At 45.9% G+C, this 16034-nt stretch overlaps 1 protein-coding gene across 3 annotated transcripts in view; it reads right to left on the minus strand.

The window, feature by feature from the left end:
• The window catches only part of LOC141139235 (cysteine-rich venom protein-like), a 300818-nt gene that overhangs the window by 79780 nt on the left and 205004 nt on the right, over positions 1–16034 (minus strand). For 2 of the 3 annotated variants that reach the window (XM_073625169.1, XM_073625170.1), the window contains one exon: positions 9234–9328. The exons of the other annotated variant lie outside the window; for it this stretch is intronic. In XM_073625169.1, coding sequence (XP_073481270.1) covers positions 9234–9328 — 95 coding nt within the window. The remainder of the gene's footprint in view (positions 1–9233; positions 9329–16034) is intronic. 3 annotated transcript variants of the gene reach the window in all.

Consider the following 16034-nt stretch of genomic DNA (forward strand, 5'->3'; position numbering starts at 1 on the left):
TGACCCGCATGCTTGGCCAATCACAGCGCTGTGTGTACAGAGAGCCATAATTGGCCAAAGCCAATGATTTAAGTTGATTTAAGTTAGAGTAGGCAGGTCGAGTCAGTTAAGTGCACTTACAGTGTATTGTGTGTATATATATATATATATATATATATATATATATATATATATATATATATATATAATATATATATATATATATATATATATATATATATATATAATATATATATATACTGTATTCAGTTTAGCTAGATCCATTCCTGTTATTCTCTTCCTAATATACTGACAGGCAGGCAGTTGTTTTTACAGTATTTCCAGTTGCACCTACAGTATAGCTACCTGAAGCCAGGTGTTTGTGTAGGCTCTTGACGTATTTCCAGTTCCCGTACTGTGTACCCTGCACAGTTGCACCTACAGTATAGCTACCTGAAGCCAGGTGCTTGTGTAGGTGCTTGACATCTTTCCAGTTACTGTACTGTGTACCCTGCACAGTTACACCTACAGTATAGCTACCTGAAGCCAGGTGCTTGTGTAGGCGCTTGATGTATTTCCAGTTACTGTACTGTGTACCCTGCACAGTTGCACCTACAGTATAGCTACCTGAAGCCAAGTGCTTGTGTAGGCTCTTGACGTATTTCCAGTTACTGTACTGTGTACCCTGCACAGTTGCACCTACAGTATAACTACCTAAAGCCAGGTGCTTGTTTAGGCTCTTGATGTATTTCCAGTTACTGTACTGTGTACCCTGCACAGTTGCACCTACAGTATAGCTACCTGAAGCCAGGTGCTTGTGTAGGCTTTTGACGTATTTCCAGTTACTGTACTGTGTACCCTGCACAGTTGCACCTACAGTAAAGCTACCTGAAGCCAGGTGCTTGTGTGGGCGCTTGATGTATTTCCAGTTACTGTACTGTGTACCCTGCACAGTTGCACCTACAGTATAGCTACCTGAAGCCAAGTGCTTGTGTAGGCTCTTGACGTATTTCCAGTTACTGTACTGTGTACCCTGCACAGTTGCACCTACAGTATAACTACCTAAAGCCAGGTGCTTGTTTAGGCTCTTGACATATTTCCAGTTACTGTACTGTGTACCCTGCACAGTTGCACCTACAGTATAGCTACCTGAAGCCAGGTGCTTGTGTAGGCTTTTGACGTATTTCCAGTTACTGTACTGTGTACCCTGCACAGTTGCACCTACAGTATAGCTACCTGAAGCCAGGTGCTTGTGTAGGCTTTTGACGTATTTCCAGTTACTGTACTGTGTACCCTGCACAGTTGCACCTACAGTAGAGCTACCTGAAGCCAGGTGCTTGTGTAGGCGCTTGATGTATTTCCAGTTACTGTACAGTGTACCCTGCACAGTTGCACCTACAGTATAGCTACCTGAAGCCAGGTGCTTGTGTAGGCGCTTGATGTATTTCCAGTTACTGTACTGTGTACCCTGCACAGTTGCACCTACAGTATAGCTACCTGAAGCCAAGTGCTTGTGTAGGCTCTTGACGTATTTCCAGTTACTGTACTGTGTACCCTGCACAGTTGCACCTACAGTATAGCTACCTGAAGCCAGGTGCTTGTGTAGGCGCTTGATGTATTTCCAGTTACTGTACTGTGTACCCTGCACAGTTGCACCTACAGTATAGCTACCTGAAGCCAAGTGCTTGTGTAGGCTCTTGACGTATTTCCAGTTACTGTACTGTGTACCCTGCACAGTTGCACCTACAGTATAACTACCTAAAGCCAGGTGCTTGTTTAGGCTCTTGATGTATTTCCAGTTACTGTACTGTGTACCCTGCACAGTTGCACCTACAGTATAGCTACCTGAAGCCAGGTGATTGTGTAGGCTCTTGACGTATTTCCAGTTACTGTACTGTGTACCCTGCACAGTTGCACCTACAGTATAGCTTCCTGAAGCCAGGTGCTTGTGTAGGCTCTTGACGTATTTCCAGTTACTGTACTGTGTACCCTGCACAGTTGCACCTACAGTATAGCTACCTGAAGACAAGTGCAGGTGTTCTCATACTAATAATACTACAGGCAGGCAGTTGATTCTGCTAGCTGCAGTATAATCGGTATATATATATATACATCCCAGTTTTGTGCAGCTACATCTCACTGCAAGCCAATAGTATGTCTAAAAGGCCAACAAGGAGAGGCAGACAGTCACAAGCCAATAAAAGAGGGCAAGCAGGCTCTGTGTCTAGAGGCAACAGTGCTGGTCGTGGACACGGTGCATCCTCATCAGCACGTGGCCGTGGGACACGCTTGGCCTTTTTTTCGGCAGCTGGCCGTGTTGAGCCGCAACATGCCGAAGACTTGGACAAGTGGATGACCAAGCCGTCCTCATCCTCCTCATCCTCTCTCACCCAGGCTCAGGGTACTTTGTCTTGCAAAGCAGCTGCCAACGCGGCCTCTTCCCTCGGCTCAATGCCATCAGTGACTCCTTCCCTAGCCCCACCATGTCCTCCTGAGGTCTCACCGAACTGTTTGACCACAGTGTTGGGTACATGCTCCAGAAGGATGCCCAGCGTTTTGAAGGCTCCGATGATGGTACTCCGCTAAAGGAAGGCAGTAACGTGAGCCCAGACAGAGGGGGTGCCCAAGAAGGACAGCAATCTGGCAGTCATGTTCCCCCTGCTGCAGCATACTGCCAGGTTTGCTCCAGTGATGAGGAGGGAGGGGATGATGAGGTCACTGACTCCACGTGGGTGCCTGATAGGAGGAGGAGGAGGAGGAGGCACATCACCAACGAGGCAGTATGCCCTCCAAGGGCAAGCCTAAGGGCAGCACACTGACTGCATCACACCGCAGAGCTCCGCATGTGCAGGGCGCTGCTGTCTCTGCGCGTTATTCCAAAAGTTCTTTGGTGTGGGCCTATTTTGAGATGAGTGCATCAGATCGCACCGCTGCTATTTGCAACATATGTCTCAAGCGTATCTTGCGTGGCCAAAACATCTCCCGGTTGGCATGCAGTTCATTGGCAAGCGTACCTAAAAGACCCACACCAAAGAACAAAGCGGACCTCTCCTTGCTCCTCATCAGCTGGGATCTCCAACCCCACTATACCTTCAGTCCTCTCTGAGACCTGCACTGAGAGGAATGAAGGTGAACAATTAGGTGTGTCACAGCCAAGTACTTGTGGGCAATCTGCTATCGGTACACCGACGGCAGATTGTACCAGGCAAATGTCCCTGCCCCAGCTGCTGTACCGCAGAAGGAAGTTCGCTCCCAGCCATCCACATGCCCAGCAGTTGAATGCTAGCTTGGCAAAATTGCTAGAACTTCAACTGCTACCTTTTCAGTTGGTAGACTCTGCCCCCTTCCGTGAGTTAGTGGAATGTGCGGTTCCTCAGTGGCAGGTTCCCAAATGGCACTTTTTCTCACAGAAGGCGATTCCGGCTCTCTACCAGCATGTGGAAGGCAATGTCTTGGCCTCTCTGGACAGGGCGGTCAGCGGTAAGGTGCATATTACCGCTGACTCATGGTCCAGCAGGCATGGACAGGGACATTTCTTAAGTTTCACGGCGCATTGGGTGACTCTGCTGGCAGCTGGGAAGGATGCAGGACAAGGTGCAGTAGTGTTGGAGGTTGTTCCGCCACCACACCTCCAAAATGCCACTACTGGTGATTCCGACACACCTCTCTCCTCCACCCCCTCCTCTTCTTCTTCCTCCATGGCCTCTTCCTGTGCTTTGTCCTCTAAACCAGCGGTGCTCCGTAGGCGTTCAAGGGGCTACGCAAGTACGCAGGCCAAAATATGCCATAAGGTACTTGAGCTGGTGTGCTTGGGGGACAGGAGCCACACTGGGGCAGAGATTCTGTCAGCTCTGCAGGGGCAGGTTCAGAGGTGGTTGATGCCACGCCAACTACAGGCAGGAATGGTGGTTTGCGACAATGGCACCAACCTCCTCTCCACCCTCTGACAGGGACAATTAACCCATGTGCCCTGTTTGGCTCACGTCCTTAACTTAGTGGTGCAGCGGTTCTTGGGCAGGTACGCGGGCTTACAGGATGTCCTGAGGCAGGCAAGGAAAGTCTGTGTGCATTTCCGCCGGACATATAATGCCAGTGCTCGGCTGGCTGACCTCTAAAAGGAATTTAACCTGCCCAAGAACCGCCTAATCTGTGACATGCCCACCAGGAGGAACTCAATGTTAGCCATGCTGCAGCGGCTGCACACGCAGCAGAGGGCCATCAATGAGTACCTATGCGACTATGGCACCAGGATAGGGTCAGGGGAGCTTGTTTTTTTTTTTTCCCCACGCCATTGGGCCATGATCAGGGATGCATGCACTGTCCTGTCACCATTTGAGGAGGCCACGAGTATGGTGAGCAGTGACAGTGCATGCATCAGTGACACTGTCCCCCTTGTCCACCTGCGTGGAATAATGGACAGGGCACTTGAGGCACAACAGAGGCAGGAAGAGGAGGACTTCCTTAGCTCTTAAGGCCCCCTTTATCCAGACAGTTTTCCTGTGTGCCCGCCGATCACACAGGAAGAGGATGAGAAGGAGGAGGATTGTTTCAGCAAGAAACCCATGGACTTGTACGTGGCTGGGAGGAGGTGGCTGCGGATCGTCGTCCTTAGTGACCCAGAGGACTCCGGACTGAATGCCTCAGCAAACCTACACTGCATGGCCTCCCTGATCCTGCAAAGCCTGTGGAAGGATCCTTGTATTCGTGGTATCAAGGAGAGAGATCGTTACTGGCTGGCAACCCTCCTTGATCCACGTTACAAGAGTAAGGTTGCAGACCTTATCTTGCCGTCGCAGAGGGACTAGAGGATGAAACATCTTCAGGAGCCCTTGCAGAAAGGTCTGTGCAATGCATTTCCAGAGACTGGGAGGTTACAAACTCCTGTTCCTGGACAACGTGTTGCCAAGGCTTCGGTCAGTCAAAGAAGCAGTGCTGGAGAAGGTGGCCATCTGACCGATGCGTTCAGACAATTTTTTAGTCCGCAGCCCCAAGGTATGATCGGTTCCAGCAACCATCGCCAGCGTCTGTTTTACATGGTGCAGGAATATCTAGGGGCAAGATCTGACTTGGACACCTTTCCCACTGAAAATCCTCTGGGTTGAAGATGGATCACTGGCCAGAGCTTGCACAGTATGCAATTGAGCTACTGGCCTGTCCTGCATTCAGCGTTCTTTCGGAACGCACATTCAGTGCTGCTGGAGGCTTTGTGACCGATCACAGGGTGCTCCTGTCCACCGACTCGGTCAATCGACTGACCTTCATAAAAGTGAATCAGTCTTGGTTCACCACCATATACCAAGAACCTGATGCTGATGTAACCGAATACATTTTTTTGAAATGTCAGATCCCTTCAAGACTGCCTATGCTGATGCTGAGTGACTATCCTCTTCCTCCTCAATGATCATGCTGATAGCTTGTAAGAATATTTTTGTTTCTGGGCACTGCCACCAGTGGCTAAGGCCCATTTTTTCAGCCCCTGTTTAACAGGGGCGTGTATTACAATTTTTGATGCAATACTTTGCAGCAGGGCTCATTCCTACGCTCCAAATAGAGTATTTGTGAGGAGTTGCAGTGTTGTGGCACCAGTGCCTAAGGCCCAATTTTTCTGACCCTGTTCAACAGAGGCATGTACCGTATTTATCGGCGTATAACACGCACTTTTTAAAATCAGGGGAAAATTGCTGGTGCGTATTATACGTCGATCCCATGCGATCCCCCGCTGACTGAGCAGAGCGATCGCCGGCCGCCGATTTGAAAATGGCGCTGCCGGCGCCAAAATACACAGAGCTGGTCCTCGACTCTTCTCCGCCACTTTCGGCTCCACTCGAGCACCGCCCATATACAGATAGCCGAGTGTACTCGGCTAGCTCCGTTCACAGTCACGCCCATCCCGGGCGGGACTACGAGTGGAGCCAAAAGTGGCCGAAAGTGACTAAGAGCCGCCGAGAAGAGCCGAGGACCGGCTCTGTGTATTTCGGCGCTGGCGGCGCCATTTTCAAACTGCAGTGACACTGACAAGTCACTGCAGTTTAACTGCAGCCTGGGCAAGGCTGCAAACGGACACAGAAAAGCTGCAGATCGGCACTGACAAAGCTGCAAGGCTGCAAATGGACACTGATATGGCTGCAAATGACACCAAGGCTGCTGACTGCAAGGCTGCAAATGACTGCAAGGTTGCAAATGACACCAAGGCTGCAAATGACACTGGACAAGCATGCAGATGGACGCTGTGCAAGGCTGCATTGATGGGCATTTAAATAAAGTTTTTTTTCCTTAAAACATTTTTTTCCTTACAATTCCCTCCTAAACTTGGGGTGCGTGTTATACCTCGGCGCGTGTTATACGCCGATAAATACGGTAATTACAATTCTTGATCTAATATTTCACAGCAGGGCCCTGTGAGGGCTTACAGTGTTGTGGCAACACCAACAGCTAAGGCCCAAATTTCTGCATAGTATATAGGACAGGACCCTACTTTCAAACATCCAACTTAAAAACGACTCCTACTTGCAAACGGAAGGAGACAACAGGAAGTGAGATGAAATCTACCCCTAGGAAGGGAAATTCTCTCCTGTAAGAGTTAATATGGGAAAAAAGTTTCTCCTTTACACTGATGCTTTATCACCAATCCTTGTTTCACTAAAACCCCAAATTTTCTAAAAACATTTGTCATTGGGACAGAAAGTGAGGTGAAATCTTCTGAAGAGGAGCACAGACAGCAAAACAAATGTCACAGGGGTGATAACCCTTTCCTATGTTTTCCAAAAAGCCTAAAAATAGATTTTTTGGCTGGAGCTAAACACGTTAAAATGTACCAGTTCAAAATTACAAACAGATTCTACTTAACAATAAACCTACAGTCCCTGTCTTGTTTGGACCGCCTATATACTGCTGTTCAAAGTATATAGGGCCTGGGGGCCCCACACCTTTCCTTTTTTTAATTTAGGTGCGGGGTTCCCCTTAATATCCGTACAAGACACAAAGGGCCTGGTAATGGACTGGGGGGTACCCATGCCGTTTGTCTCACTGATTTTTATCCATATTACCGGGACCCGACATTACAATAAAGCCGTAAGCAGTTTTAAATGACTTTTATTCTTTTAAAAATTTCATTTTGTGCAGGGACTGTTCTAAGCATGAAATATGGGGGGACCCCCACGCATTTTTTTTTTTAATTTTGGTTTGGGGTTTCCCTGTGGAGGAATCCCATGCCGTTTTTATCAATGAACTTTTATGTGTATTGCCAGACCGACAATTCATTAATAGCCGCAAGTAGTTTTAAATGACTTTTTTCCTTTAGAAATGTAATTTTGCTGTCAGACTGTTCTAAACATGGGAAACATGAGCCACTTTACAGGCATACTATAGACAGCCCCCAGGTACGATATTTAAAGGAATATTTCACTTTTTTTTCACTTTAAGCATCATTAAAATCACTGCTCCCAAAAAAAACGCAGTTTTTAAAACTTTTTTTTGCATTGATACATGTCCCCTGGGGCAGTGTCCGATCTGTCCGCAATAATGTCCCAGTCTCAATAAAAATCGCTGATCACCGCCATTACTTTTTTTTTAAATACCACCAAAAGAAAGCTCTATTTGTGGGGAAAAAAAGGAAGCCAATTTTGTATGTGTACAGCATCGCACGATCGCGCAATTGTCAGTTAAAGTGACGCAGCGCCGTATCACAAAAAATGGCCTGATCATCGAGCAGCCAAATCTTCCAGGGCTGATGTGGGTAACTCTGAGGGGTTACAGTGTTCTGGCACCACCAACACCTAAGGCCCAATGTTTCTGCCCCTGTTTAACAGGGGCATGTAATTACAATTTCTGAAATGATATTTAACAGCAGGGACTGTTCCTGCGCCCAATGAGAGTAACTGAGAGGGGTTACCGTGTTCTGCCACGACCAACACCTAATGCCGCGTACACATGAGCAGACTTTCCGGCGGACTTGGTCCGGCGGACCAGACTCCGTCGGACAATTTGATCGTGTTTGGGCTACAGCGGACTTTTTTTCCCCAAAAGTTCAACAGACCTAGAAATAAAACGTTTCAAATCTTTCCGATGGACTCGAGTCCAGTCGAAAAATCCGCTCATCTGTATGCTAGTCCGACGGACTAAAACCCATGCTAGGGCAGCTATTGGCTACTGGCTATCAACTTCCTTATTTTAGTCCGGTCGTACGTCATCATGTACAAATCCTTTGGACTTTGTGATCGTGTGTGGGCAAGTCCGTTCGTTAGAAAGTCTGTCGGAAAGTCTGTCGGACCAGTCCGGTCGAAAAGTCCGCCCGTGTGTGTGCAGCATCAGGCCCAACTTTTCAGCAGAGTATATAGTGCAGTCCGTATGGTATATATACTGCAGTTCAGAGTATATAGTGTAGTCCATATAGTATATATATTGCAGTTCACAGTATATGGTGCACTCATTGTAGTATATATAATACAGTGCAGGGTATAATGCGGTGTACAATATATAATATAGTGTATTGAAGTGGTTAAGGGGAGCCCTATGACAGAATTAAGAAAAAAACGGCATGTGTTCCCCCGTCCATACCAGGCCCTTTAGGTCTGGTATGGATTTTGGGGGGGACCCCCACACAATTTTTTTTTTAAATTTTGGCTTGGAGTTCCCCTTAATATTCATAACAGACCCTATGGGCCTGGTATGAAACCCATGCTGTTTTTTTTCAATGATGTTTAATGTATATTGCTGGGATCTGGCAATACATTACAGCTGTGAGCAATTTAAAATGACATTTTTTCCTTTAGAAATGTCATTTTGCTGCGGTACTGTTCTAAACATGGGGAAAATGTGCTACTTTACAGGCAGACCAAGGCAGGCATGATATTTAAAGGAATATTTCATTTTTATTGTTTCACTTTAAGAATTCTTAAAACTTTTTTTTGCATTGATACATGTCCCCTGGGGCAGGACCTGGGTCCCCAAACACTTTTTATGGCAATAACTTTCATATAAGCCTTTAAAATGAGCACTTTTGATTTTCACATTTGTGTCCTATAGATTTTACAGTGTTCGCATGTTCGTACAAATTTTTGGTGCAAACTGAACCGGGGGGGGGGGGGGGGTTGTTCGGCTCATCCCTAGTCTCTAGTAATGAATGAGAGCTGAGACTGGCTCCGACATGTTCGGGTGGACCTTCCTGTCCTCCGACCATAATATCCCAGTTAAAGGAGGCACACAAGGGCTGGATGGGAAGGGATTTAGATTGAGTTGTTCAGCTCAGTACTTACAACAAAGCTTTCCACTTTCATCACAATCTGTGCGGCATAGACTGCAAGGTTTCCCTTTGGTATATGGTTGATAGAGTGAGGATAGCCAGTTGCCGCTACAAAACCAAAACAAGACATATTATAGTATGGATTATACAATCTTTGTTTCACAACATAAACATTAATACATGATAAAGGATTCCATGAGTGCCATGGGTCAGCTATAGAAACAACACAGCAGTAGGCCATCTTCCATCGGGCTCTGTTTGACTTACTGAAACTTTTGAGGTGTATGTTTTTTTTACTGTAAATGTAGATAAGCTGAGATAAGGATTATAACAGCTCATCTTCCCTGTGGAGCCCTGTGACTGGCCATTGATGTAAAATATCTTATCCCCTGTTTCTCTACCAAAGATGTGGCGATAGTAGGGAAAGAAGAGAAAAACTGGTGTAAACATTCAATCTATTTCCGCCCAAGATTGGCGAAGAAGGGCAGTCCTAATATTTTTATTTTGCTCCTTGTGTACCTGCCTTTATGGATCGGTCACTAATTGGATGCCTGTTTGTTTTTACTTTTGTTTTAATTATTCACAATTTTTGTGATCATTATATTAACTACGGACCCCGATCCTGACCCGTTATTATGAGGCATATGGACCTTATGAACTACGGCCCAGAATGAGGCTTGGTTGGGTTGCCAGAGTACAAAGTGAGGTGACCCAGCGCACCGCCCATGTCCCTGGACGACGCAATTCTATTACGAAATGCATAGGACGGAGCAACGCGCTAGTGTCAGCTCATTGTTCATGATTCCAGAAGGACGGGCTTGTCTGAGTGTGTACCAGCCGGCACATCAGGCATACAGGCGTTTTTTCTGCTTTTCAAATGTAAGTATGATACTGTGTTTTATCATTTCAATAAATCTTGAAGGTTTTACACTATTGGAGCACTTATATTTTTTCATGCCATGCACATACACCCATGGGCTGGGAATGAAATGAGGAGATCTGAGGTGTAATGAGTTTTGTTGGGTGTCTCTGGAGACCACACTATCACCACTAACGAATCAAGGTTATTGGCTACATCTGATAGGCCCTGGAGGGCATCCCTTATACAGGCTTCCCTTGATTCTCTGTAGTGGGGGATCACGGGCTTCCGGTAAGCAGTAACTCTCTACTTAATGGTGGTGGATTGTGCACAAGTTCTTCATTTAACACTGAAGATTCCACATTTTATGAATGGACATTACTTTCACTTTTTAATTTTAACCACTTCAGCCCCGGAAGAATTTACCCCCCTTCCTGACCAGTGCTTTTTTTGCGATTCGGCACTGCGTCGCTTTAACTGACAACTGCGTGGTCGTGCGACGTAGCTCCCAAACAAAATTTAAGTCCTTTTTTTACCACAAATAGAGCTTTCTTTTGGTGGTATTTGATCACCTCTGTGGTTTTTATTTTTTGAGCTATAAACAAAAAAATAGCGACAATTTTGAAAAAAACGCATTTTTTTTAACTTTTTGCTATAATAAATATCCCCAAAAAATATTTTAAAAACATTTTTTTTCCTCAGTTTAGGCCGATACGTATTCTTCTACCATTTTTGAGGTTTTGTGATTTTTGTGAGGCGATCGCGGGTATCCCCGCAGCTATCGAGTCTGCGGGACCCGCAACCTGACTCACGGAGCTCGCGGTAGGCCGACAGTGCACGCGCACACACAGCGGCAAATTCAAAGTAACGTACAGGTACGTTACTTTGCGCAGCCGTGCCGTTCTGCCGACGTATAACTACAGGAGTCTGTCGGGAAGTGGTTAAAGCTCACTTTGATATTACTGTTATAGTTTTTTGGACATTATACATCATATGTTTTTATTTAACCAATTGGTTTAGTTGTACTAATTACCATGGCCATCTTTGTCCTTTTATGTATAATGGTGTTTTTGACATTCAGGATTCTTGTCCACATTATACAATTGTTGCACATATATGGACATTTGATCACTTTTTAAATATTGGGTTAGTGTGCTAGTGTGCACTCACTTTATGCAATATTTTTCACATGTTTAGCGCAATTCTATATTTTTAAATTTTTGACTACTGTATTTATGTTGTGCAGGAGAATTGATGCTTTTTAGCAATCTTTCACATGCAATTCCACGGGTACTCTTTGGGATTGGGTATATGTGTATACTTGCTTTTTATCTACCCTAGCTCAGTTTTCTTTTTCTGTTTAAAGGATCATCACATGCTTGAAACAATCTTATTTATCCACAATTTTGAAAGGGTGCCAAGAATTTTGACCAGCCCATTTTTGGAGTTTTGTGTGGCATTATGTCCAATTTGCCTTTTTTCCTCCCTTTTTTTGTCTTGTTCCAATACACACAAAGGGAATAAACATGTGTTTAGCAAAATATGTGTTACTGCAATACTTTTCTGTGAGAAATACTTGATTTTTTGGAAAAATTTCTGTGGTGCCAACAATTTCGGCCATGACTGTATGTCCTCTGTCACTGCTCCCAGATTCAGTACAATTCAAAATATACAGTATATATATATATATATATATATATATATATATATATATATATACTGATTGGCAGGCATGTACTGGCCATCGGGACTACAGGGAGTTTCCCGGTGGGCCGATGGCTCAGTGGGCTGGTTTCAGTGATGGGGAGGAGAGAGAGAGAGAGATACAGAGCGCCAACTAGGTGTAGCATTAAAACAACTTTTTATTCCACTAAAGGAATGTTACTGACAAAGGGAGTAGGGTGAAAGGCATTGAGACACTGTGCAAGAGTCCAGGCTTGTCATCAATCTGAATTAGGAGCCGCCAGCGGGAACCGATCAGGCTAGTAAATGCAGAGCACCGGTGCGACAGTGACAAGTGACACGCTCAGGGCTCCCACTGGTTCTGCATTGTAATATTTCATTTTATACAATGTAATAACAGAAATTATGCACTTCAATCATCCTGACACCATATCAACCATGGTGCCGTGATGATTGAAGTGCCAACACCAGGTGTTTGGAGTAAAGTGGGCCGGTCTGTATGAAGTCCAGGGCCAAATTATTGTCCCAGTCCAGCCCTGCTGATTGGGTACAGGTATATGGTCTCACTGAGTTGTGGAGGTGGAAGCATCCAGGTGTTTGTCAGTATTCCTGCCACTCTGATTCCTTCCACACCATGTCTCGTATAGATATGTCGTTTGCCTCTAGTGACACCCTTCCCATTGTTTCTAAAGTATCCTTCCTACCTAGGGGTGTGTCCGATCATGCACCTCTGTCTGTGCTCCTTCTCCTCATCCCATGTTTGAACTCTGTTATTTGGCGCTTGAATTCTCATTGGCTGGAGGATGATGTGGTGCAGGGTGAATGCAGAACGGCCATTGTAAATTATTGGAATGCGAATCTGGGCACTACTGACCCTTCTACAGAATGGGAGGCTTTTAAGGCTACGCTGCGGGGCACTTTTGTGTCAATAACAGGTGCATTGCATAATCCCAACACTGTCAAACATGATTCTTGGCTACATAAACGTAGAGAATATGAACTTCGTTTGTTGGACCTTACTAAAAAACGTATGCTTTATGTCACCCAGAAAGTATTTGAACAGTAACCAGGCTGGTCGTTTACTTGCTTATTTGACTAGACCCAACCACACCTCTATCTCTATTCCCCGGATCTTGACCCTCCAGGATAGGATCAGTGATACCCCTCAGGATATTGTGGAGGCTTTTCTAACTCTTTATAAAGATCTATATGCTACCACAGCTCAATATTCTGCGGGTCAGCTGGAGGGCTACCTGGCTCAGGTATCTCTTTCCTGCTTGTCGAAAGGTGCACGTGTGGAGCTGGATGCCCTTCTCTCTGTTGAAGAACTTACCCTTGCCATTTCACAACTTCCAGCACATAAAACACATGGCCTAGATAGATTTCTGGCTAAATGGTATGCCCAATATCGCCATCTCCTCTGTCTCTTTCTTATCCATACCTATAACAAGCCTCTGGAAGCCGGGATCCTTGCCCCCTCTATGCGAGAGGCATTAATAATTCTATTACTAAAACCATGTAAAGATCCTCTAAAATGTGATACCTACCGCCCGATTTCCCTTATCAATGTGGATGTAAAGATCCTAACTAAAGTGTTGACTAACCGTCTAAATACAGTAATTGCAAAATTGGTTGGGTGTGATCAGGTTGGCTTCATACTTGGCCGTTCTACCAGGATGAACATTCGTAGATTATTACACAACTTGCAATATCCCCACAACTGCTCCCCCACTCATGTTATCGCATCCCTAGATAGGTGTAAAGCTTTTGACAGTGTGGAAGGGCCCTATTAACCACTTGCCGACCGCCTCACGCTGATATACGTCAGCAGAATGGCACGGGCAGGCAAAATCAGGTACCTGGTACGTGATTGCCTTCCCGCGGGCGGGGGGGGTCCGATCGGACCCCCCCGGTGCCAGAGGCAGTCGGCTTTGGTCTGGGAGCGTTCAGTGATGAGGGGGAGGCCATCCATTCGTGGCCCCCCCTCGCAGAGGATGTGATGTCATCTCTCTTCGGCTCGGCAGTTTCCATTCCGGCGCCGAGGAGAGAAGACATCTGAGTGAGTGTAAAACATAAACACACACAGTAGAACATGCCAGGCACACTTTACACCCCCGATCGCCCCCCGATCACCCCCCAATCCCCCCGTCACACTGACACCAAGTAGTTTTTTTTTTTTTCTGATTACTGAATGGTGTCAGTTTGTGACAGTTAGAAGTGTTAGGGCAGTGAGTGTTAGCCCCCTTTAGGTATAGGGTACCCCCCTAAACCCCCCTAATAAAGTTTTAACCCCTTGATCACCCCCGTCACCAGTGTCGCTAAGCGATCATTTTTCTGAACGCTGAATTAGTGTCGCTGGTGACGCTAGTTAGGGACGTAAATATTTAGGTTCGCCGTCAGCGTTTTATAGCGACAGGGACCCCATATACTACCTAATAAAGGTTTTAACCCCTTGATTGCCCCCTAGTTAACCCTTTCACCACTGATCACCGTATAACTGTTACGGTTAGTTAGTTCGTTTATTTTTTATAGTGTCAGGGCACCCGTCGTTTATTGCCGAATAAAGGTTTAGCCCCCTGATCACCTGGCGGTGATATGCGTCGCCCCAGGCAGTGTCAGATTAGCGCCAGTACCGCTAACACCCACGCACGCAGCATACGCCTCCCTTAGTGGTATAGTATCTGAACGGATCTAAATCTGATCCAATCAGATCTATACTAGCGTCCCCAGCAATTTAGGGTTCCCAAAAACGCAGTGTTAGCGGGATCAGCCCAGATACCTGCTAGCACCTGCGTTTTGCCCCTCCGCCCGGCCCAGCCCAGCCCACCCAAGTGCAGTATCGATCGATCACTGTCACTTACAAAACACTAAACGCATAACTGCAGCATTCGCAGAGTCAGGCCTGATCCCTGCGATCGCTAACAGTTTTTTTGGTAGTGTTTTGGTGAACTGGCAAGCACCAGCCCCAGGCAGCATCAGGTTAGCGCCAGTACCTCTAACACCCACGCACGCACCGTACACCTCCCTTAGTGGTATAGTATCTGAACGGATCAATATCTGATCCGATCAGATCTATACTAGAGTCCCAGCAGTTTAGGGTTCCCAAAAACGCAGTGTTAGCGGGATCAGCCCAGATACCTGCTAGCACCTGCGTTTTGCCCCTCCGCCCGGCCCAGCCCAGCCCACCCAAGTGCAGTATTGATCGATCACTGACACTTACAAAACACTAAACGCATAACTGCAGCGTTTGCAGAGTCAGGGCTTATCCCTGCGATCGCTAACAGTTTTTTTTTGGTAGCGTTTTGGTGAACTGGCAAGCACCAGTGGCCTAGTACATGCCGGTCGTAGTCAAACCAGCACTGCAGTAACACTTGGTGACATGGTGAGTCCCATAAGTGCAGTTCAAGCTGGTGAGGTGGCAAGCACAAGTAGTGTCCCGCTGTCACCAAAAAGACAAACACAGGCCCATCGTGCCATAATGCCCTTCCTGCTGCATTCGCCAACCCTAATTGAGAACCCACCACTTCTGCAGCGTCCGTACTTCCCCCATTCACATCCCCAACCAAATGCAGTTGGCTGCATGAGAGGCATTTTCTTTATGTCCTCCCGAGTACCCCTACCCAGCGAACCCCCCCAAAAAAGATGTTGTGTCTGCAGCAAGCGCGGATATAGGCGTGACACCCGCTATTATTGTCCCTCCTGTCCTGACAATCCTGGTCTTTGCATTGGTGAATGTTTTGAACGCTACCATACACTAGTTGGAGTATTAGCGTAGGGTACAGCATTCCACAGACTAGGCGCCATTTCACAGGGTCTCCCAAGATGCCATCGCATTTTGAGAGACCCGAACCTGGAACCGGTTACAGTTAAAAAAGTTACAGTTACAAAAAAAAGTGTAAAAAAAAAAAAAAAAACACAAACAAAAAAAAAATATAGAAAAAAATAGTTGTCGTTTCATTGTTCTCTCTATTCTCTCTCTATTGTTCTGCTCTTTTTTACTGTATTCTATTCTGCAATGTTTTATTGTTATTATGTTTTATCATGTTTGCTTTTCAGGTATGCAATTTTTATACTTTACCGTTTACTGTGCTTTATTGTTAACCATTTTTTTTGTCTTCAGGTACGCCATTCACGACTAGACATGTGCAGGATGAAAAAATTCGTTTAGTTTAGTTTCGTTTTGATTCGTTATTTAACTAAATTCGTTTAGTTAAATTTGTTGCATTCATTACATTTGTTTTCGGAATTTGTTTCGTTTCGAATTCGAATTCA

This window comes from Aquarana catesbeiana, linkage group LG04, assembly GCF_042186555.1.
Source record: "Aquarana catesbeiana isolate 2022-GZ linkage group LG04, ASM4218655v1, whole genome shotgun sequence".
Classification (NCBI taxonomy): Eukaryota; Metazoa; Chordata; class Amphibia; order Anura; family Ranidae; genus Aquarana; species Aquarana catesbeiana.